The sequence below is a fragment of the Plectrocnemia conspersa genome, unplaced genomic scaffold (assembly GCF_051122295.1).
Source record: "Plectrocnemia conspersa isolate PC_06_02 unplaced genomic scaffold, ASM5112229v1 ptg000002l, whole genome shotgun sequence".
Classification (NCBI taxonomy): Eukaryota; Metazoa; Arthropoda; class Insecta; order Trichoptera; family Polycentropodidae; genus Plectrocnemia; species Plectrocnemia conspersa.
This window is the reverse complement of record NW_028277166.1, coordinates 27,513,545-27,539,930: the sequence shown is the minus strand read 5'-3', so window position 1 is coordinate 27,539,930 and position 26,386 is coordinate 27,513,545. Positions and strand designations below refer to the sequence as shown.

The following is a 26,386-nucleotide window of genomic DNA, read 5'->3' as shown; positions in this document are numbered from 1 at the left end:
AATATTTTCGGGTTAGATTCGATACCCATTTTTTTAGATTTTCTTAGAGGGATATTTACAGTTTATTAAGATTCGTAGTATTTAATTAAATGACACGCATTTTTCACGCTAAATTCAAGAGGGGTATATGCCCTCGTCACCTGCCCTCGCTCTCAAATGATATGATTTGCCGATTTCAAATGCTCAATGTTGGGCCATAGTGAAAATTATTGTCATATTCATATTTTAGTGCATTTATTTTCGATTTTAGTATATATTCGCATATTTTATGAAATTCGCATTTATTAGCAGCTATTCAGAATTTTAGCATTTATCGCGAAGTGCTAAAAACGCGTTTCTTTACTTATACTTTATATAATCACCTTCTGTCGGCCTTTCTATGCACATTCATTCGTCAATCCTTAAGTTATCTTAAATGTCTTCCAAAGTTTTCCCGTTAATATTGGTCTTGACCTCATGTAGGTCAGTGGCTTCTGGATTTCAACCCTTTTTAACGCAGTTTTTTTTTATTTTTATGCTATCCACAGTTTGACGATTTCTGATTTTACCATTGCGAATTGAAAATTATTAAAAAAATATTTAAAGTTTGACTTTAAAAGCTTAAAAATGTCATAATACATATGTATGTATGTCGTAATGCGTTAAATTTAGTATTATGGTAATGGTCACCAAAAAAAGAATTAAAAGTTAAAGGTCAACGCTTAAATTTAAAAAAAATCAGGAAGTGAAGTAACGATTTTCGCACCCCTACCGGCACGCGTCGAAACGACGAGAAAAAGAAGAAGTCGTCTACATCGGAGCGCTGGAATCGGAATCGGGTCGGGCCGTCGGGCCGTCGGGAAAGCCCTTCGAGCGGAATGGTGGAGGTGGGGGTGGGGGTGGGGTTGGTCGGAAAATCGACGGCTCGATGTGCGCGAGCTGCGCCGATGCCAGAGGGGGGTCAGTCTCGGCGAGACCGCGACTCGCGCCGGTCGTCCGTCGTCCGCAGTTCCGTAGATCGATTGTCGCGATGCCGCTCCTGCTGACCGCGGCTCGCGCGGGCCTCTCGCGGCTCTGCGCCCCCTGCTCGGTCATGGGTCCCCGAGCGCTGGCCACCGCGCCGGGTCCTCCTCCGCCCCCCGCCATCCTGCGGCGAGACCCGCTAGACCTTAGCTTCGACGACCACGTCGCCTCCTTCAAGAGCAAGACCACCCCCGAACTCCTGAGGGCCTACTTCGTCTACCAGATGTGCTCCATCGAGTACCTCGTCGAGAACAACATGAAGGTCCGTGGGTCATTGACATAATATCGCACCATGCCACCCGTTACCCGTTACGCGTTACGCGTTACGTCACGACACCGACCCCGACCCCCGATCGAATATTTTCTTGGCGAAAATCAATGATCGCGCTTTCGGTCATAGCGCGCCGAAACTCGGCCATGCTCCGCCGCTCTTCCGGTCGTTATGTAACGAATGCACTGCGCCGCGTGGCGGTCGAGGTCGCAGGAGTCTCGTTATTTAATGAGAGAGGGGCCCGACACAAAGGGACGAGAGCCGAGAGACGAGAGACGACTCGTCTGATTCCTCTGATTCCTTTTTCGGCGGTCCGGTTCCTTTTCGGAACGTCAGGTGTGCAAAAACTGCACCGACTGGCGACTGCAACGAACGCGAGCCAGACGCTCGGACGTCGTTACTCAAAAATATTAGAAGAAACGAATTAAATTGTTGGGAAAAACTTCCCTGACTTTTCATACATTCCTACAAATCTGTGTTCTTCTACCTGATATCAGGGGTCAAATTTATTCTAAAAAAATATTGATTCACTTGTTTATACGTTTTATTTATTTATATACAATTTATTATATGTTCGTTGATCATCAGTGTTGCTACATTTAAAAAAAATGCGCCGTAAACGAAATTTGTTTCATTAAAATCAAATATGTTTTAATTGAACGTTAGATATTTGGCAGATAATTATGTTTTTTAATATATACATATATTAGATATTCTTTATAAGCTGAAAATAGCTCTTTATTAGAGAATTCTCAATATCAGATATGTACGACCTAGCTCGATTTTAATTAATCACCGCGATATTCATCCGTGACATTAGGAAAATCTAGGTAAACCTAATCTGTGAAGATCGATCGGAATTATAATTATACAATAATCATTAATTCCGATCTCCCAGTCACGATAGAAAATTAAAAACACCAAGGTCCGTATGGGATTCGAAGCTAGGTCTTTCAGGTCAATAGTCTTACTTTAAGAAACTTACATAAAGCACAATGGACTTGAATTGTCACATTAAGTGTCACATTAATTTGTATTTTAACAAATAACACATGTTTATGGCAATTCTTCATCTTTTCGGCGCTATACTCCGTTTCTTTTAACAAATAGTAAAATATGAAATAAGTCTCTGTTAAATGAAACGAAGTATAGTCACTCGGATATATTAAAAGGTAAAAACGTTTACCTGTGTTTCTCAATAAACAATTTTTTTTTAATTTCATTAAAATAGTATAAACAAATATTGTATGAATATTCATATGGTAAAAAATCAGGCGAATAATTCGAACTCTCAACTTTTGTATATAAATAAATATTTTTTATGATTAAATAAACCAAAAAGAGTAAATCTATCCCATATTAGCATCTGTCATAAATTCTGGGAAATTTTACATCAAAAAATAAAAGTACAGTGGTGTCTTGACTTGCTAGTTTAATTCGTTCCGTGACGGAGCTCGTAACTCATATTACTCGTATGTCAAATCAATTTTCCCCTTTTAATGCTGTTAAACATTTCAATACGGAAAATTGAAATGAATTAATGGCAATTGAAATGATAAATACATATTACCTGAATTAATAAATTAAGTTACATTGCTTGTATTTCGGGTCAAATTTAAGAAAAAATTGCTTGTATCTCAAAATTTCGATTACACTGTATATTGAAACATGCTTCTAGTGTAATTTTTCAACCCTCTGTTGTGTCATTTAATGTTAGATAACCCAGTTCCGCTTACAACATTACTATTATCTATTAATTGCCTTGAAAAAGTAACTCTTCAACCCTACATTTCAGGATTTTTAAAATTATGTTGTGAAAAAACATAAAATTAAAAAGAAGTCTATAATTACAGTACTCATTCAGTATTATTGAACCTTATAAGATGAATAATAGTATCTAATGTGTTTTTAAAAATTAGATTTTGGTCCTATGCTTTTTATTGTCTTTAAGACGACATACATACATGCAGCAATTGAAAACTTGGAATATTTATTATATGTTGATGACCTAAAAGTGTTCCCGAAACAAATGCAGATTCGCTGTCTTTACAAAAATACCTGAAACCCTATCAACATTGCAAAGACATGTTCTTACATTTTATAGATCAGTGAAATATTCTTCTAGTTCAGATGGGAGTGTTTTAAGCATAAATGTATGTACACTTATTGTCAGATTTGCGATGCTCGACTTTGTTATGCGGAGCGCGTGTCACTTCGCAGCTTCCTTGAATGTGTCTCCTTTGTCTGGAATTAGTTCGCTTTTAATAACTCACGGGCTATTATCATGTTTTATTTACTTACTATAGATACATTTTTAACCCTCAACGTTATTAGATAGATTTATTTTCAAATTTTTTTGCATTTAAGATTTAGTAAAAAAGATGTATATAATTGCTATATAATTAAATTGAAGTGTCTAGTATTAACTACATATTTCCTTAATTATGTAAATGTTTGGGTAGAGGAAAAGTATTGAATGGTAATTTTATGGTTCTTATAGGAATCTTGGGTAATCTTTCCACTGTATTTTAGATTTTATTTATGAAGTATATGTTAATTTTATATATAAAATAATGAGACTGAACAGCTTTAGAGATATTACACAAAATTTTGTATTAAATGGTTTCATGGGAAAATTTGGTTATGCAGAGAATATATTACAGTCGTGATTATATAACTTATTAATTTATTAATAATTGTAAAATAAAAGATTTTACAGTTTAAAATAGTTGTATGTAGCGATAGTAACCCCGATCGTTTGAGTCAATTCTCATTAATAACATTTTGGGTTCAATATCCATTGAACTGTGCGAATGTAGCACCTGCATTTTTTTCCACTAACTGATATTCTAATAGCGTTAACTGTAACGGTTCATTAAGTATCAAGCAAAACGAGCTCGTTGTATCGTTAATCAAAAATTCATTCCTTATCTAAACCGCAACCTTGACTTGATTACAAAATCAGTAGCTCAATTCGCAGACGAAAGGATGTTGGTCAATGGCCAAATTGTTGCCTGTCACCACTGACGGTTCATCGTCCATCGATTGAATAAACGTGACAGGTGTATACCAAGCAAGTGTTCACCTGTTGCTCAACGGCGGTTAGTCACTTGAAGCGAGGGCCATTGCTTTAATTGTATACCCTCGGATCTCAAGGGATAAAAAGGCGGGACGCTGAGCTCGGTAATTTGTGTCGCACGACTTGAGCACTACTTCCTAGAATACTTATACGCTCGTGTCTTTTTCCTAGCGCTCTCGTGTAATTTTAGAATCTTAAACACGTCCCGCCACCTAATCGACACTTTAGAAGCTTATTTAAATTGTGTCAATCGATATTCATGAGAAAATATATTGTATATGGATGGAGAAACATGAGATTGCCTTGTGTGTGTATTGTATTGTGGCATTTATTAATTTAAAATATCAGGCGAGGATATCTAATCTTCAAAAAAATTCAAAGAAAGTAAAAAATATACATTTTAGTTGCACCCTCTGTTCTTAAAATATTATATAAAAACATTCAAGGTAAGCAAGGTCGAAAACATTCGCACGAAATTCACATAATCAGTTGTGTAACAAGCAATTAAATCCGTAATATTACCACACTTTAAATTTGGTATATTGAAAGCCCCATAAACAAGTACATAATTGAAAATACATTTTACTAACTCGTTATATAACTCAATTAATCAATCTTTTGCCAATAGCAGAATATTAATGCGATTTAATTTCCCCATTAAAATATTTGCTAAGGTTTCACAAAGACAGGCTAAAGCGGTATACCAAATAACAATGTTATATAATCGATCACTAGACCCGGCTATATATAATACATGATGTGAAAGATTGACAGCTCTCCTTCCAAATGTACTATAGACAAAATTATAAATCAATGTGCGTGCGCACCTTCGGGAGAAACGACATAATACCACCTTACATAACGTTGGATGAAAATTGACACAAAGAGTTTTTCTATGAAACGTGGTCGTCATTTGAGCTATTAGTATAGTGCATGCAGTCACTTAGCTTAATATGTTTACATACGTTGCAAACAACACACGAATCCGGTCAATTATTATAATTTTTGCTGTCTTTGTATGAGATTGTCACGATCGATCTTGTTACCACTTTTCATGTAAAATGCTCTAACTGGACGTAAAAAATCTCGCGAAAGATTATTCTTTTGCCCATTGGCAACTGAGAGTAACAGCCGTACGTCCCAAGACATATTTTTATGAGGAAAAAAAACGTAGTACTAATGCCAATTAGTTATATGATCAAAAATATTTCAAGGCTCAAACTTGTAAATAATGTAACTATATAAAATGAATACATGTCATTTAACATTCACGCTAACTTACAATATAAACATGTCAGTCGCTAATTCTATTTTATCAATACGTAAACAAATCATAGACTCCAGTCATCGCCTGAGATTCCCGACCTTCTTTTGGTAGTCTCTGTATCAAAATGTTTAGTGTCCTTGTACATATGCTTTAAATGCAAATTACTGGTCACATTGAGAGCGGTCATATTCCTCTTAGCGATAGCGGCATGCTCTGAAATATATGTATCTATAGTCTATTTACAGACATAATTTAAGAACGTTACGTGCTGCTTCTCGAGTACATAATGTGCAATGCGTACCGAGCCATAAAATTCGTGACACTGATCATATAAACTGTAAAAGAATCAGTAGCGAAGTTAAGAATAAAAAACTACATTCATTAAGTAGTTAAAACAATTACGATTTACTAGGAAAAGGTTAAACGATTGATGAATTTTGGGGTATATTAACCCTTTTGTTGCCGACATCCGAAACATCAGCTTTTGCTACTTTAGTAAGAATTCCCAGATCTCACGTCTTCATTGAAATAAAAATTGGATACATGTTTAATAAATTGAATGGTACTTCCTTCATTATAAAATACCTTTTTTTTTCGAGCATATATTTTTTTATTATGTAATATATACATACAACGTTCCAAAATACTAATATATTTTTTATATATGTTACAGTGAATCTGTATTCCCCAATGAAAGTATACTTTCACTAATAGTAACCTATGAAATTTTATTTTCGTCTATAATAAGATACATTCACTGGCGTAAGTGTATTCGGAATATGAATTCCTTAAAAAGCCAGTGATAGCATAATTTCACTGAACCTTATACATTAAATATATACTCGATGAGCCGAAGTAGCTCATTATTCGAACTTTCTTATACCTAATATGTACGACCCAGCTTGATTTTAATTAATCATGACTATATTTATACGTGAGATTATAAAAACCTATAAAAAATATATGATGATCAATCGGCATTAAAATTATGTGACACGATGAAAATTAGGATTCGAACCCATATCTTTTATGTATTAATCACTGACTTATACCACTGGATAAATATGGATTTAAAATTGAAACTTAATAATTTGGCCTCAAATTTTCGATTAGCTTAATGGTAATAAAATACCAGCATCATCTGAAACATTAACAAATTATTTATGATTTTCCTGTATATTTCAAAATCGTAGGTTTTCTTACTGCATGGCCTAGTAGTATGTACTACTTATGAAACGCGTTTACACACCTAATGCTATTTTAAATAAAAAAAATAGTTTTAAATATATATTGAAAAGTAGGTTTGAAAAATGTATCACCCATAATTCACCGCCAGCAATCAATCTCTAGCAGTTTGCCGCCGCGTCAATTGATCGTATACAATTTATAGCCTACAAATGATCGCTACATTGACGTCATTTGGGGGAAACAGGTGGGCGTAATTGCACCCCATTAAATTTGGCAAATATAATGCATGTCATTTAATGGAATATTAATTTGAATGAAATTAAAATATTAAGAAAATCCAACTTTGCCCCCCTCCCCCCTATTGTAAAAATTAAGTTCCCCACTCCTGTAGATTTCTTAGATTATCCCTCAAAAAAGTCTATTCTAAAAATATTTTTTTAAATGTCATTTCAGTGAAATCATATCGGAATACATTTGTACCTTTAAGTTATATTTTTACTAGTGAATTCCAAATACATTTTCACCAGTAGATATATATTTGTACTAGCGAAAATATAATTTAACTGAGACGCTAGTGAAATTATATGCTGCTTAAAAATGTATATTAAGCCCAAACATAAACCAAACTTGAACTAATGAGTTCTAAAACGCATTCAAAAATGCATGTCATTTAATGAAATACTATTAATTTTAATGAGACTGGATAACTTTTGCCCCTTCCCTTAAAATCTTAAATGACGTCCCTGGGCCAAAATGTACAATTTTATTGTTTTTGACGTGGATTCCAAACATGGGTGTAATTTGGTGACACGTGAAACTATTAAAATACATAATCTACCTATTAAATAACATTTCCATATACCTATTTTTTATTTCCGTACTCTTCCCTTATATTTCATAGAATTTTAAATCGTAGCTTAAGGCAAAAACTCAAATAAAAAATAAATTTTTATGATTTGATCAAACACATCTCATTGCTTCTAGACGGTAAAATAAAACAATTTTACCGCTATACATTGTTACCGCGATGGTAAACTGCTAGCGATTAATTGCTGGCGGTGAATTGCGGGCGATAAATTTTCCTGAACTCGTTATAAATATCATTATTTATTTACGGAATTTATGGAATCTTATGTACTACAATAATATTTTTTTATTACATCTGGTTATATTCACCATAATTACTTCACTATGTTAAGTGTAAAGGAGAAATAATGTTTGCTATTATCAGTCATCTTATTTAAATTACTTTTCATACTTGTTTTGGCGCTTCTTTATTCCAAAAAAATATTGTTACGGCGAAAAATCTTACTATTTTATTTTTATTCAGTATTTATTCAACAACAATATGAGTGCATTTTTTAAACATGAGTGCCTTTTTCGAGTTGATTCCGCATTATCACCGTCTTTCACTCTAGCTTGACTTTAAACTTAACCAAGTCAGTAATGGTCTTCCAGTGGAATGTGCACCTTCCAGTTTTTCTATCAAGATGCGCTTACCATCACTCATCCGTGCTACACACAGAATTCAGGCGAATACCGACAACACATATCAATCACCGTCTTATCATTATATTTCCTAGACAACGACGACGATACGCGGTTCACACATGTGTTTTATGATCGCTAGAATTATTAAGTAATGTACATAAATATATTTTCAATTGCAAAAACTTACTTTAATGTTTCACCAAGATCTTAAAATACTCCTCTTTTTTTGTATTTGGTCAAGCAATAATCCATAATTATTTCCTTAAGATGTACCTTTTCCAGACATTGATTACAAGTGCAAATTCAACATTGACCTCGCGCTGAAGATTTTCACGGTTTTCAAATCAGCGAATACTGATACTCTAGAAAAATAGCAATAAAATAAACACTAGAAGGTCACGATAGAACTTTTGATGGATATGAATCATCTTCGTGGGATGTAACCAGGCAACGAACACTCCAAGGGGGACAGATGTCCACCTGGTCTCGGTCGAAAGGCCGCCAGTCTATTTTTTGCACCGGGCCCCGGCCTTCGCGAAAAGAATTTCGGGAGACCGAGGGGGCCCTCCCTGCCCCACCCGACACCCGAATTACGTGACTCCATTGTCTCGCTCTTTGCGTCATCGAATCTCTCTTGGCACTGGTCCACGATCCGGTTGACAAAATGTGTATATACCATACATTGTACACGTTGAAGAAGACAGATTTGCTTCCGAATGCGCTCTAACGTCTTGGCCCATTGTTAGGAAGAACTCACGTGGGAGGATTTTATTCTGGGAGGCGCGTGTCTAGAAAACTGGCGGTGTGTTGATACCACGTGTTGTTTATATGTGCTAGGCTTATTCTCCTAGTATTATTGAACTGGATAAAGCGTAATGAACTCTCCTAAATTAACTCGTCTGGGTAAATGGATACTTAATTTGATTAGAATACTTTTGATAAAATAAATGTAAGTTATTATCTTAGACTCCCTTTGTGTTTCAGCTTAAGAGATAACTATTTGATTATATTACCGCTTGGCGTATAGATGATAAGCATTTGCATATAGAACCGATTTTAACAAGATTATGTTTTGGGTAAATAAATCTATTTTACTTGCTATTAAACGTAATCTAATTAAATTAGGACACAAATTTCATTAAGCATTACATTGCAAATTATTCACGAGTAACAGTCACATACTAAGCTTACTAAAGAATGTATCTTCCATTAATGAAAGGGTATGCCAAAAATAATTTGTTAACTTTAGGGTGCCTCGAGAGTAGCGATCGCGTCCCTTATTCTTATCTGTCGCGAACAGGACGTCAGCGCTCAAGAACGGTTATCTTTCACAAGCCATCCAACTTATGCCAATCATAATTATGTTTTGGGAGGAGCTAGAAAAAATATTTGGGATGGTGCTATATCTATTTTATATATGCACAATAATTGTTGTGTATTTTTTTTAAATAGTGTGATCCAAGTTTCCGATTTTTTTGTTAATTGCACATTTGATGTGTTTCATTGATTATAAAAAAATAATATCAATTAAATGGCCGCCTCTGGAATTTTTGCAGCAGCTGCTCCTTTCAATGACTTTCATACATTTCGGGCGGTATCTCAGTTATAACTTGGCGGATGTTGGTTTTTATGTGCTCCAACATTTCGGGTGCGTAGACACGACTCTTTGCGTAACCCCACAAAAAAATCCAACGGCTTTAAATTGCATGATCTTGGCGATCAGTTGCCGTCAGCAAAACATGTTTTCCACGTCAATATCTTTGATTTCGTGCCAAAAACAATCGGTTATCATGCTTCTATAGCGCTCACTATTGACTGTTACAGTCTGTCTTTCAGAGTTTTCAAAAACATAAGGCCCAATGACGCCGCTTGACCACAATGCGCACCAATAAGTCACTTTGTGGACATATAATGCTCTCTCATGAATCGCATGAGGATTTTCCTCGACCCATATGCGGCAATTTTGCTTATTAACATACCCAGAAAGGTGGAAATGTGCCTCATCAAAGAAAAAAATATTCTTTGAAAAATTATCATCAATTTCCTGCTGCTCTAACACACCCAATCTGCTTTAGTTCGTGTGTTATCTGAAGCAGATTGGTTATTAAACAATAATACGATTGATCCTAAATTGGCTTTTCCTTTCAAACAACACATTATTTTCTGCACTTACACTATCTTAGGAAACGTAAAATTAACGCAACTTATGAATTTAATACTATAAATAAGTTTGTAATATTATTAATATATTTGATAATATAGATTTACAACTAATAGTTATATAATCATGAACATGTTTTGCGCATGTCAAAACCACCGGCAATATCCAATCGATCAAGAGTTCATCGCATTGCACTTTACAAGCGCGTGAATAGAATTCTTCCTGATCCCAAAGCGAATAAAAAGCAGGACCGGACTGGGAGTCTAATAACTGAATGTGACCCGGCAACGCTATTGAGATTGTTCCTAAAATATACTGCTGATAGACATAAGATTCATTCCAGATGTGCGAATGCTTCAATTTGTTTTTTATCCAATTGCTCTATGCTGTATGCAATGTAATGGCTAACGAGTTAAGAACAGTCAGGTGGTTTTTTTTTATTAGAACGGATCAATAAGTCCTTGCAGGTTTTTATTTAGAGCGCAGTGGTCGCATCGCGCTAAACCGCAAAATCGATGTTACTATGTATAGAGTTAACTATTTAATCTATAGCTAGCTTATTAAATTTGCTTATATTTTAATAAACATGTAGTTGCATGTTTTTCTTAAAGGCAGTAATTAAGTGTCATTATACTGGTTAGTAATTTTCTTCCAAAAGTAATAAAAAAATCTTAATTGTATTATAATAATCTAATGGATTTTTCACTTTCATAATCGAATGTTAGGTTACCTGTAGGGTTGTAATATAACATTTAGTATCTAAAATTCTGTCTCGAAAAAGTTTATTACTTTTACAAAGAAAGCAAAATAAATAAAAATGGTGTATGTATATATTTAATATATTAATCCCAATATAATGTTCTTTAATGTTTATACACTTTTATGTATATTTATACATTTTTAGTTTCTTTCTAGTGATTGGAAATGCTTATTTAAAGAGATCGATTGGAATTCTTATTTTCATAATCATTATTTTAGAAATCCAAATTCGTACAAAATCTCAGGAGAGAAAATGTATGTATTAAGAAACTGCATATTTAATTAATAGCTGCTATTTTCTTCTAAAACATCGATGAGATAAAGTTGTTAGATTTGCATATATTCTGTGCACCATTGCCAAGAGTGCGCCCGTGCACAAACATATTTAAAAATAATTTTATCTACATAAATACTGTGGCAACCCTGTATATTCAAAAGTATTAATTAAACAACAAAATAAAGCAATACGTAGACAATATCTAATTCTTATAATTAAAATTATGTTTTTTATGGGTTAAAAACACATAGGTAGTACGTTAGACAGCGCTCGGATGAACTATCGCGTGTCCTTAATCAGGAGTAAATGTTGGAACTTCTTGATTAAAGTGACGTAAATTCCAAATCGAAGTAAATGATGTGCGCTATTTAGTGCGAAGAAGTTCTTTTGCTCGCCCACTCTTTACGTTGATTCAAGTGTAAAATTCGTTTGTGTTAGTAACCATTGAAATTTAGCAACACTGCACTTGTCATTTCATATTCCACTTGCTGTCAGCATTATCATTTACGTACCATTATTTTATGTAATAACACCGAGTGACCGTTTTTAAATGCAGGGACGCCATTTGTGAGGGGTAACAGGGGAAGGGGGCTTTTTTAGTCCCGGTTTCTTTTGCATTTGAGTAAAAATACAAAAAATATTTTGTCCCATTTTCATGCTATCTTGACATAAATTTCAATTGGTATTAAAAAGTACTTAGATTCAGGGACGTCATTTTGGTTTATTGCGTTTTTAACGCTTATGCGCAACAAGTGCTTTATACCTAGCTAAGTGGTCCCGATAAAAGTAGCTATATGGAGAAATAAAGTACATGATTGAATTTCCTTGAGATTTGTTTATTGGTGTAAATTCATTCCTAAGTTACAATGTTGTTTTTAAATGAGATAAAAATGCTGGATCGCCTTAGCCATTCAGCTCTTCAACGAGCAATGATAACTACGAGGCACTAGTCCAATTCTTGATGTACGTATTTTATGTGTGCGCTTCTACCGTTACATAAGTTTTACAATGTTTAAGACAAGCTTGATAAGCGTTTGAAGTCAGTATTCGAGTAATCATAATTCAAAAGTATTGGACAAGCGTCAACTTGAACGTCCCAAACGATCCGATTGCGCTGAAAAATGATTAATGTCCGTCCACTTTTGTTCCTGCCAAGCGATTTGCAACGAAAACATTATCGCTCAAAATTCACCCACTGCTGCACAACGATCCCAAACGGTGAATCACCAAGAGTCTGGCCGCATTGCGTAACCAAAGTCGTAAACTCTGCCAACACCAACTATTTTTACTGCTTTTTACAGATTCGCTACTTTTGCACATGCACAAACAATGTCCGCGATAGCGGCGTACTAAATCCGCTGCGGTGACGTAGCGAGGCGAGCCCCCAGACGGAGCGTGTGCCAAAAAGTCGACAGGAAAATAAATTCGCAAATGTGCTCTTTGCACAGTGACGCGTGTTTCTCTGAAAGGCATATTAGTATAATGCAGCGTGACGCCCTAGCTACTTTAATAGTATTTTGAGAAAAGACAAGAGACGGCCTTGAAGCTTGTGTTCCAATAGCATGCGCCATAAACGTAAATCTGTTTCGATTTATGTAAAGCAAAGTGTATTTTAAGAATGATATGCAAAAGAGTTTCGCTTCGTCGATATTCATCAACGCAATGGATTGAAAAAGTGAGACTATTTTTAGAAGGCCCGGCTTCCCGAATTCTTCGAATACACGCGATTATAGCGTGTCTATAAAAAATAGCATAAACTCACTCGTATTCTAGCCAATTGTCACTCTAGAAAGTTTTCATGACCAATTAGTGAAAATTTAATAATTATCACCTCTTTGAGAACAGTAGCTGTTCAAAATTCTTTGAGCTCCTCCTGGGCATGTAGTATTCGAAAATTATCCCTCTAATCCCAAAAGACTGTGTGCGGAATATATTCGTTGTGCTTAGGAAGTATATTAACTCTCTTGGTTTCACTCCAGTTATATTCATTAAAGCACTGCAGAAGTACATAACATGCGTCAATTCTTACAATACTGCAGTCAGATGTTGTGATCCATGACTCACGTCCAGAAGTGAAAGTATTTCATTCATTGTTACTTAGCGATGCTGCAATGGACTCTGATTCAACTACTGAATTGTTCATAAAGTCTTCTAAATAACTCACGCCGTTTCAGGACTTTCTAGTCCAATCTGACACTTTCCGAAGTTACATAGATTCCGTGAAATTTTGCGTAAATCAAATTTGCATAAATCAAGGCATAGAACACATACAAAAATGTAAGATAGGTTACATAAAATAAAAATCTGCGTAAATCGAGACTTAGAACTCATATGTACATTCTCGTATATCGATACAAAAAATGGCAGTGTCGTAAAAATAATATTTTTATTACTTTACAATGACAATACAGGGTCATTTTCATGGAGAGCAGAAGTTGGCAAGTCAGTGATAGTTTTTTTTAATATTTCGACTTCATAAAGATTCATATTATTTCATTAAATTGCATTCTGGCCAAATCCTTGTAACAATCAAGCGCGTACCTTGATATACTTTCCCTTTCGCTCGCTCGCATGCTAAGTGACGGGAGTGAGTGGGAGATAAGGGCATGCGTTACATGCGTTCCGTACGCCCTTATCTCTCACTCACTCTCGTCACTTAAAACGCGAGCGAGCGAAAGGGAAAGTATCTCACCATACGCGCCTGGTAACAATATGTTCTCAAAAATATTATTACTTAAAAATTCTTTATAATTTATACATAACTTAAAACGGAATAAAGATTTTGTCCCTTTTTAAAAACCACATCAAAGGCAATAAAATCGTGCCGTTGACGTCGTAGTGGAAACGCTCGGTTATCTAGCGTTCAAATTAAGCCTTATAATAACAATATTACGATTTACAATAAGTGAGAATCGAATGAAGCCTATCTAAACTGAATTTTGACCAATAGGAGAGCGCAAAAAACAATTATCACTTTTCAGAAGTCAAAAATCCACGTCAAAAGCAATAAAGTCGTGATGGCGCCGACACGATTTTATTGCTTTTGACGTGATTTTTTGCCTTCTGAGAAGTGATAATTGTCTTTGCGCCCTCCTATTGACCAAAATTCGGTTTGATTATACCTTGACCAATATTCTCATAACATAAGTCCACATTAATATCGCTAAGGATAGCTAACATATTTTTTAAATACTGTAATATCGAAATGCAGGCAAACTACGGAGCAACAGGGGGGAAGGTGAGGACAAATGCCCTCACCTTCCACCTCTCTCCAAATGACGTCCCTGTAACAATATGTAGTCAAAAATATTATTAAATACTTACTTAAACAATTCTTTATAATATGTACATAACTTAAAACGGGATATAGATTTTAATATTCCTCTTCGTCGGTGCTATATTCTAATCTAACCTGTTGCTTTCTTAGAATTGCTTTAGAATCATTATTATTAGAGTCGTATCTAGCAGCAATTTCTTCTGAAATTATTTTTACTAAATAATCTGTTTCTAATTTTTGCGCTTTATATTTTTACAAATCAAATCGAAATATATATTAAAAAAATGTTTTTCTTTTGACCGCGTTAATCGAGGTATATGTGTACTAAGCTTTTAACCAGGGCTGTGGAGTCGGAGTTGGAGTCGTGGAGTCGTGGTGTTTTGGCCGGAGTTGGAATCGGAGTCGGAGTCGTGAAAAATGAGCGACTCCGACCATTTTTTTAAATTATGAAATTTATGAATTTTTAATTGCGTAATAATGAATGTGTATAGCGTATGAATATTAAACGTGTAGAAAAACACCAAAAATACCTGATAAAATTAAACTTTTTTGAGTCGGAGTCGGAGTCGGAGTGGAGTCGTGTTGTTGGTAAATATCGGATTCGGAGTCGGAGTCGGAGTCGTGTTTTTTTTTAACGACTCCACAGCCCTGCTTTTAACTATTGTAAATTTTAAATTGCAATGTGTTGCATGCAGTGGCGTAGCTATGGGGGGCGGGTCGCCCCGGGCGGCACTTGCTTGGGGGCGGCATTTTCACGATGAGATCGTCTAGTGTGTTTCTTAACCCTGAATGCACTAATATATATATATATATATATATATATATATATATATATATATATATATATATATATATATATATATATATATCCACAAATAGCAAAAGCTTAATAATAACTTATATATTATTATTATTACTTAAATTACAGTGCTTTTTTTATTTTTATACAAATATAAGTATTTTATAAATTGTATATTTAATTAATTGTGAATTATTTAAATTTAATTTTACAATTTTTTAGGAAGGTCAGATTTTCTTTTAAAAAATGTATGGGGGACGGCAATTTTAAGGATCGCCCCGGGCAGCACATATCCTAGCAGCGCCACTGGTCGCATGCCTTATTTATACTGTCACCTGTCGATCACATTACTGCTAATTTACACTAGCTTAGTGTTTCAATTTTTATCGCACCACCTTTAAAGCTTTCATTCGCCTCAACTTCTTAAATGATCCGTTTAGTTATGTTGTCATAAAGTCGTTTAACGTTGTGGTTAAACCAAATTGCCATTATATACAAAAGTGACCAGATTTGCTATGTTGGTATGCATGGAAAAAAATATCATCTCGGAAATATGGCAAAATGCGGGACAACGGGTCACTTTACATTATACAATTGCTTCATACATGCGAATTGATGGAGCAATATTTTTAATTGTTCAATTGTGGCTAATAAAACAATATATTTTAGATCGATTGTATATATTATTATTAAACTAGATTATTATTACGACTAATACTAGTAAAATAACACAGTTCATTCGAATCAAAATAATCGGGAATATAAAGACAGTAGAGAAAATAAATTGTCTTATTCGATTAATATGAGTTCCATTCCAATAATTTTATTCACATCATAAAAAATTTTGAATTGTAACATAATAAGCGTTAGCCATATATGTTAAAACTGGGTAAACGCAATCAACACCTGTAAATAAGTACATAATGAGAAACAAGACTGAAATCAAGTCTATAAATAAGTTGCGTCTATTTTTTTGTAATTATAAATATATGTTGAATAATTGAGTGAATTTAAAATATGACAATCATAATAAAATAAAGTTTAGTTTCTTTTATGTCTGATTGTCCGTAAATATTTAGAGAATTATTTGTCCAATTTTACGCAGCTTTCCTCGTTGTATTATATTATATACTTTCCCGAGAGTAATTTTAGCTATAAATGTATAAACAGACTCCATCCGGATGCTGAGTAATTGAGAACATTTTTATATTGCGCTATCAATTTCGAAAGTATAACGTAATACAAGAGCCAGTATCATAAACGTTTTAAAAATATGGTTACTGTGGTTGTCTTCTTACGAGTGAGAAGCACGAGATAATGAGCGCTTATGTAACCGAGATTACGTAACGAGTTATTTACATTATTTTAAATCCTTATCTTGGTAAAATTTTACTTTTTTTTTAGATTTTTTATACATTTTTTTTAATCAAGTTCCCAAAAAACTGTTTTGCTCACTGCATTTTAAACTTATACAAAGATTTTTAACTTAGTCGGTCGACGGAAAATAATCTTCTCGTCGACTGACCTCAAGTGTCAGCTGATCCGGCTTCCACCAAAAACTAATGTGGACAGCTGATATAATTCGCTCACTGAATGCGCCAATAGTTGATTCTAGTTTTTAGGACACTGCTTTTTTCTGAGCTCGATGCATACAATTAGACTTAAACTATGATTTATTTGTTTTGACTGCAACTTAAACGTCCACTTGAATAAAGCCATAGCGAAAAAACAGCTATTAATGTATGCTTTGTTAAATCATAATATTTTATATTTCTATAGTATATTATTTAATGAATATAATATTAGATATGTGGATGTATTTGAATTGCAATTATTTCTTAGAAAGTCAATAAGGAAAACAATATATAAAAATATTTATTTTTACTTTTCTTCCACATATATTGAAAAAAAAACAGTATTATAGAACTTAATCGTGAAACTAATAGGTAGTGATCTAGTAATTCAATTTACCTTGTCATATATAAAGATATTTGAAACGCTTTATCGAGATCATGTTTTAACTGTTTTCACTTATGTTTTCAAAGCGATTCAATATTGAAATTTGAATCGTTTGCTGTTCAAATTTCAATATTGTTCTTTCGACTTTCATAAATAGGCGTTACCTTTCAAAGCGATCGACTTATGACGAATTAGTTTACACACATTTTCCTTATCGCTTTTACACACCCCTATCGATCAAATTAACTCAATTACCACGATTCCGTTTACCGATAACATAATCAAATACGCGAAAGCGGTTTGTGAATTAATTTATGTTCAGAGTTTTTTCCTTATCTTCGTTATTGGTTAATGTTTAATTCCTCGTGACGTTATTATGTGTGACGTCGACACTTTTTCACGTTGAAATGACGCTTTTGTTTCTCAACAACTTGTCAGTTATTCTTTACTCGTGACAAATTTCGGGATGCAAATATGTACATTATTCGAACGTTTATCTCAACTATCCAATTTCAGATAAGGAGGCTTATGTAAATTTGTTCGTTCAGTGTAATCGCTACGGTACATGAGCAGATAATTAATTTGCGAATTGCCTATGCAGATTCTCATTGCCGAATTTAGAAATCAAACCATTGATCGATATATTCATAATATATTAATATTGTAAAAATAATTAAATAAAAATCGTAGGTTGTGCAACGAGATTTTTCGGTAATTCATAAATACAAATATTAATTCATTGTATTTTAACAACTCTTGACGACATTAAAAATATGTACTAATGTTACCTAATTTGTATGTACATGTGTACTTACACTTTCATAAATTTTGGATTGGAGCCACTTGGAACGATACCCAGACTATTATTAACAAATTTTTTCCGTTTTCATTTTCGTTATGTAGCTATAAAAATGCTTTTATGACTATGTTATTTTTAAATCCACCTCTTAATCTATCCATCTTTTAATCTTAATGTTTAGCAGCATCCAAAAACCGCTTCTCTATATATGTATACATATTATATATTATATAGACAAAGAATATTTTATCTCATCCTCTGTTTCTTCAGTTTAAAGTGAATAAAAACTATCGACGAAAGGTCAGAAATAATGTAGAAAATATATTCACTGTAAGTAAAAAATCATTGCGCTAGCACCGTATCTTGCAATTAAATAAAACTTAAGAAAAAAAATCGCTACTGTTAATTAAACATAGCAATAAATCGTCAATTTTATAATATAATATATGTGCAAAAATTTTACTTACTCCTAAACCAAATAAATACAATCGTTACTTTATATTTTAATTTCAAAAATAATAGAGCGTTAAATGCTTAATACTTTAAAATAAGTGCAAAGTTTTATTTTAATTATTTCTGGTACCAAAAGACTCATTACTGTGAGATTTATTGTCAGCAATCGATTGTATTATTACAACTACAACTCAATATGTTAATAATTAAACATTATTTGTATTGATTTAACCCTTTAGCGCGCAAAGGGCGAAAACGGTCGATATATCGACCGACGACATAACGGTCTATAATTCAATACCCATTCATAATAAAATCTTCCTTAGCATCACAATATGTCGTCGAGGAAGCTCTTTCGTTGATATATCGACCATATGAAATTTAGTTCTTGCTATAGGCCAAAACACTATTAAATCAAAAATCAAAATAAAACATTACAAAACTCTAGAAGAATTATTTTTTAATAATATTTCTTTATATGTGTATATGTAATATATTTCAAACAATAAATTATATTTGTGTGCCAGTATTTGATCGTTCATTATATAATAAATATATTTTTTAAATATCACCCTAAGTGGTCAAAGGTCAATATATCAACCGACAAAATTTTCGAAATTCAAATCCAAAAAAAAAATTCTTTTTTTTTATTTTTTTTATTAAAATTACTTTTTATATATAATAAAAGTTCTAAAAAGTAATTTTTTTTCCCTTAATTCCAAAATAATTAATTTGCGCGCTAAAGGGTTAAAAGAGATACAAAATTCAATATCTGCCATTAAAAAAGTACACAGCACCATAATATCAACTCGGAAATATGTGTGATTTCTGAAATTTCGGCAATTACAAAATATTTTTTTTTGCGACTGCTTATTTGTCGGCTTCTAAATAAGCTAAAGATAAGAAGATAAATTTCGTGAAACAAAAAAAACGCACAATTGAGGGATAGTTGAAAATACAGAGCTATATATTCGGTATTCGAATATTTGGATTGGTGTCTATTATAAATAAATTTGACTATTTCTTCAAGTGTTATTGTCTAAGTATGTGCTGCCCGGGGCAATCCTTAAAATTGCCGCCGCCCCCCCCCCCATACATTTTTTTGCAGGGTCATTAAATCAGCATTTCTTAATATAATAAATTGATTATTGTTAAGCTCTTGCTATTTGTAGATTTACATAAATTTTAGTTTATTCATGGTTAAGAACCAGACTAGACTATTCCATCGCGAATATGCCGTCCCCAAGCAAGTACCGTCCGGGGTGCCCCCCCCCCCCAGTAACAAAGGCTTATATGTTGGATTAGATAATATAGTTGTTAAATCAGTAATATAATTTATTACTTATACATTTTTTCTAGCCCTTTATGCTTATTAATAGTTTTAAATTGTTAAGAGCTTCGCTTAAAACTATAATACATATGTTTTTTATTTTTTATCAAATACACCTCGTGCTTTCTTAATCAAATTAAAAGCATTTTTTTAAATTGACGGTAATTATTATTCTTGACATCGTAGTGAAATATTTTTCTATATATTTTTTAAAAAACTAAAATATTAATAAGTGTACTTAATAATGAGAATATGTATTAAGATTGAATAGCATTAAATAAGCATATATATATATTCAAAATATATGTATTACTTATACTTTTAATACCGATATTATTAATAAATTTAGTAGAAGTACAATGGACAACATTAGAAGTATTATCGTGTATTATAAATCATTTTTAATTAATAGAAAAAAATATGATATTCCTTATTTGTCTGAAATATTGTTACACCTATGCTTTTAGTTGTTTTGCCTTACGCCTTTTATATTGTAAGGAAAGATTTATAGTAACAAATAATATGTAAAAATATTTACTTTGCAAAATAAATATGCGTATTCCATATCCTTATATTTTCATATCGAATTACAATGCTATATTTTAAACACTACAATCTAGCGTATGTATTATGTATATTTTTAAACTTGCCTGTCAATGCATATATGCATTAAGTTATCTCTTGCTCATTTTAACGTTACAACATTAAAATATTTTACGTTTTCGTTGACGTCAGATCCGCGCTGAAACAATACTTATTTACATTCTATTAATAGTATCTTTTTTTGGTCTCCCATTTTTATACCAGTTTCATGCGGGCATTGTTGTTTGATCGCTTCGACCCCTTTTTATATAATATATAGACATTGAATATCCACATTGAAACCCTTGTGGCTTCAATGCCAATCGCAGAAAAAGCATCTCGGCGAAGCCATGCCAGTGCTGAAAGGCGGCGACGTGCTGTCGGTGTCACAAACAACCCTTATTTAATACACAGATACAATCAAAAAATGCCAGTCCTATTCCAGATACTGTAGCAATCAAACCTTTGAAGATGGTTCTCAAAAAACTATTGTCGCTGCAGCTCTGCAGTGCCGCATTTTAAACTTGTTCTTATCTTGTTTCAGTTGATGAACTTTTTCAAGGCGATCATGGGCGAGCGGCTCTTCACGTATTTCATGAAGAAGACTTTTTATGGCCATTTTGTGGCCGGAGAGGATCGTGACCGAATCATCCCATGTCTCGAAAGGTACGTTTTTTGGTATATAATGATCACGGGAGGCAAAAAGTGAGCCAGACGTTGAAAAAATCGATACGTCAATAACCCACTTTTAGCGTATAATTTGTATGGTAATGCCATAATTATGTGCCTGCTACGCTTTGGCGGAATTCGCAATGTTTATAATATAATAATAGCAAAAAATATCTGGGTCAATGTATTCTTAAGAAAAGATAATAAAAATGTTTTTTGCTTTTCTTTTGTAGGTTACGATCTTTTGGCGTGAAACCAATTCTTGACTATTCCGCCGAAGAGGATATCTCTCAAGAGGAAGCTGAGAATAGAGAAGTCAGGTGAGTTCAACGATTTTTATATACTGTAAAGCAGCGCATGCCAAAAATGAGTAATAAATATTCGAGCATGTTTTCGCAAACACGAGTCGGGTACATATACTTTCACTGTACACAAGTTGAATGATACTACTGCGTTACCCAGCTTATGGTTTATTTTTTTCTAAGAAATAAATAGGAATCATCTCATTCTATCAGATTGCCATGTGTCCAATTTTCCGATGGCTTTTCTAGTTGCAATGTCTGAATTCTAAAAAAATTTTCCAAAGACACTTTGAATTACCCTTATTTTTTAGCAAACATTAGTGAGATCTAATATTGCATCTCCCTTAAATAAATAAAAACATTCCTGTTGCGTGGCATAATATCTAAATTAAATAAAAATGTAATAATTCTTGCATATAAACATATTTTTATTATACATATATATCAAATTTACAACTCGTTTTTCACAGCAATAATACAATTGAATATTCTGTATTTATAAATCAAATCTAAACATTAATTAAATTCATGTCGTCGCGAAAGTAGATGTACTAATTAAATTTAATATTATAATTAGATTTATTAATGAAATAGAAGTATAAAAAAACGACCACTGACTGGCCTACTTTTGCTCTCCTGGATAAAGCTAAAATGACATCCCTGTACATAAGAACTTGTACAATGTTAAATAGTTATAATTAATAGTGATAACAATGGCTTTTGAGGAAAAATCATAAAAAAATTCTCGCTACAAGGTCTCATACATCATATTTAAATGATTATTTTTGAGAGCAAAAACAAAAAATTAATCATTTTCCTTAAAGTAAATATAGTTTGCGGAGTAATGATAATTAAATCATGTGTTTAATGTTCTTTAAAATGACACTGATATATAAAATACTATTTTAATGATATCATCTTTCCCCCTTGCATGTAATTTACCTCTGCTTCACTCTCTTTAAATTTTAATACAATTTTTATTTATAATTATTCTAATGTGTTTTCAATAATAATTCCAGCTCATCCTTGTCCGAATCCGGAGTGAAAACCGGAGAATCTCTACCCCAGTTCCAAGTGAACAAATCCTTCGCCGATCGAAGGTACAAGGTACAATCTGCCCGCACGTACTTTTACCTGAACGAAGCCACTTGCGAGAAGAACACCGAGATATTCATACGCTGTCTAGAGTCGGTAGCAGGTTCGACTTTACATTATTAAAATTTTGTTCCTTGTCGTTGAAAAAAAAAGTTCTCTTTATCCTTTCGCTTGTACTAATATTTGCGTTTTTATTACATCTAATCGGACTTATCCCATCCTATACAACAACTCCATCATATTACTTATCCTCATCTAACACAGCGTTAGATGGTCCAAATAGTAAAATTGAAGGTAAAAATGTTCTGATATGTATTGGATTTTTTCGAGTAATTTTAACGATTTTTTTTGTGATTTTAGGAGCTACTTTTGGTACTGGAATCATGGCCATCAAAGTAACGGCTCTCGGAAGACCCCAACTTTTGGTGAGATTTTTTATAACAACATTTCTTGCATCATCATTCACTCAAAATGAGCAGAAATTGGATAGAATGGCATTCAATATAATTCACGTTTATATAGGAAGTAATATGAGATATGGTGGATAGCTATATTTTCCTTAGAATCCAGATGGCATTCAATATAATTTATACATTCATATAATAAGTGTACTTATGTTTTAGGCAGGGTCCTAATGAGTAACTATGCAAAATTTTAAATTATGGGAAATCGATCAATAGGTGTGAGATTATATAGAAGAAAAATAAAGAAATTAAATTTTATATAACATAAAAATTTGGTGTCAATATAGAAATATTTCTGGAAAATTATAAAAGTCAGATAAATTTAATTTACTTCTCGTGAGGATTTTGACCCACAGTTACCGTTTGTATTATCCAATTCTTCTTTTATATGTTCCATCTATCTTAGATGTAATCTTTTTTTTACTCTTCTTTCTTCGATGTTCCCAATGACTATGCATCTAATATATTGTAGAGGAAAAGTTGTTACAGCTTAAGCATATACCAATGTCTGAAGAAGTTTTTTAAGTACTTATATTCCGATACTATGAATGCTGGAATATCTTCTACAGCTTTGAAACATTGCAATTCTACTTTTTACCTTGAGTTCACATTTACCATAATACGTGATTTTTTTATTATAAAGTAATCTATGTATATATTTGCTAATATAATATTTTATTGTATTTTTCAGTTACAATTATCCGAGGTTATCACCCAAGCCCGTAACTACATGCAAGACTTGGCCGGTGGCAAGGGAAACGTATTGACCCATCACAAGACCATCGAAGATCTCCAAAAGTACTTCGGAGTTATGGGAGACACGCCCGAAGTGAAAAGTTTCTTAAACAACATCACCAGCGATAAGCGAGGGTAAATCTTATCACATTAATGTAACGCAAAGATCGGAATCTCTCGGTCCACAAATGTTGCTAATTATAGACGATGAATAATACGAATCGGGCAGCGCAGACTTTGATTTGTGCTCTGAAAATTTCATGTGTAAACTTGTAAATTCTCACTTCAGATTGTGTTTGAACAAATGTGCTGATGTGCCGAGAACCGATAGCGAGTTTGAGGTGTGTGATTGTTTGCAGTGTGCTGCACTTGTTCCCGTGGGCGCGTCTGTTGGGTGTGGAAGACAATTCGTAAGACCAGTAAATTTGTGAAATGGGCTTCGTTGACGACCGCTCCTCGCTGACGGCTTAGTATCACATTCGCACAACCCCAATACAAACACGAATCATTCCAATCCAAATCGATAACCGAGACTTCATAACTGTTCTAAAACGCTTGGTTGTACAGATCAGATGCTAGACTCTCGCTTAGTTGTCATTATAAATCGACCATCATAAATGAGGATGTAAAGATGTATATAATTATTATATATACTATAAATTATGCTTATGCAAAACCATAAAATTGATATGTAAAATGATACCAAATAACGATCTATATCTATCTTTATAAACCATAGTAAAAAACCATAGTTTTTTGTGTAGATTTAGATGTAAATAATAGATCATTGTTCGGTGATATGTTTCAAATGATTAGTCGCATTTTGTACATGATACTAACAGTGTTTTGCCTTGATTGATATACAGTGGAACAAAGATAATCTATGATATAATTAAAACGGTACAATTCTTCTGATTTCAATTTATGGAATACAGAAATTTTGCGCCACAAAGTAACGGTTTCAGATTAACGTTGGACTATTGTTTCCAAATATAAAATTAAAATAAAATAGCTTTTTAACGTAGTATTATTTAAAAATACTTTTTTGCAGGTCAGAATTTATATTGCATGGGTCAAAATTTAAATGAAAAGGTCAGAATATAAGTGGCCAAAATAAATATTAGATGGTCAGAATTTATATTAAATGGTTAGAACTAATAAATGATAAGAATTATTTTGACAGATGATCAGAATATTTTTTTTCAGTTAGCAATAGTTATTGCTGTAATACTGAAGATTTGTACAACTGGTCGATCTGTCATTCGCATGTCGGCAGTTTATTATCATAATCATTATCGAGGTGTTTTAGGGCCAACTTGTTTTTTTGCGCTCGCAACATTGTCATATATCAACACAATAAGCGTCCGCCACCGCTCTGTCGTTATTCCCGCTTTGTTCGTCGCTCTGAATACTTTCGCATCTTACATACAATTAAATAGATTCGTTGAGAGTTATTCATGGGGTGTTCACTTTCTGATCAACGCGCGCTCGCTACCGCTCGCTCGCACCTTACCTGTTCAACAATTTATAAGATATTTCTAAAATAAATAATTTATTGCCCATTTATATTTATAAATGTTAAAATATTTTTTAATTCACACGATCGTCCTATATTTTTATTCTAACCATTTAATATTTATTCTGACCCTGAATAATATAATTATGACCAAGCTGGTGATAAAATTCTGACAGATTTCATTTTTATTCCGACTCACAGTTGATTTAAATTCTGACCATTTAATTTGTTGCCACTTAAAAATAATAACTACGAGGTAATATTTTCCCAGATCTTTTCAGTATTCTAGATCTCAATGAATTAATCAAAATTTAAAAAATCGTATAATTTTTTAATCTTGTCTTCGTGAATTAACCCTTTGATTGCCAAACCTTTTGGAATAACTCACTAAAATTTTAATCAATAAGTCATTATATCGGAGAAGCAATATTTTTATCTCGTTTCGAGAAGTGGTTTGGTGTTACAAATGGTCGCCACAATGAAAAAGACAACTAAATTGTCACTTTTTAACCTTTTATTTGACGAGCCTTTTGGAATTACTATATAAAAATCTATAGAATACCAAATAATAAAAAATATTTTTATATACATATATATCAAGCGAGGGCGGTGAGGTTCTTTCCCTCTCTGGTGAGTGAGAGATAAGGACATGCAGTCCGCATAACATGCGAGCAATCGAGAGGGAAAGTATCTCACCGCCCGCGCCCGATATATGTGTATATACATACATAGAAAAAAATGTTATTTTCCCATACAACCCTTCAAAAAGGTATCCTTTATTCTTTACTCAATGATGATTTATATATCAATTCTCGCTAAAGGAGCAAAATCCAATGTTTTAGACTTCGGCTACATAAGGGTTAAATATGATTATAGAAGTTCAGAATATTTATTAATGTTTCACTATAGGA

At 33.1% G+C, this 26,386-nt stretch overlaps 1 protein-coding gene across 2 annotated transcripts in view; it reads left to right on the top strand.

Annotated features, from left to right (window-relative positions):
• The first annotated feature begins 942 nt into the window (after positions 1-942).
• Positions 943-26,386, top strand: part of slgA (proline dehydrogenase slgA) — a 29,044-nt gene continuing 3,600 nt past the window's right edge. The window contains exons 1-6 of one of the 2 annotated variants that reach the window (XM_088181772.1): positions 943-1,264; positions 21,239-21,360; positions 21,597-21,683; positions 22,685-22,863; positions 23,121-23,185; positions 23,916-24,094. In XM_088181772.1, the coding sequence (XP_088037898.1) occupies positions 1,010-1,264; positions 21,239-21,360; positions 21,597-21,683; positions 22,685-22,863; positions 23,121-23,185; positions 23,916-24,094 (887 nt within the window). In that variant the 5' untranslated portion in view covers positions 943-1,009. Of the gene's footprint in view, positions 1,265-21,238; positions 21,361-21,596; positions 21,684-22,684; positions 22,864-23,120; positions 23,186-23,915; positions 24,095-24,187; positions 24,370-26,386 lie in introns of those variants that run through there. The other variant, XM_088181773.1, reaches the window with a different exon arrangement.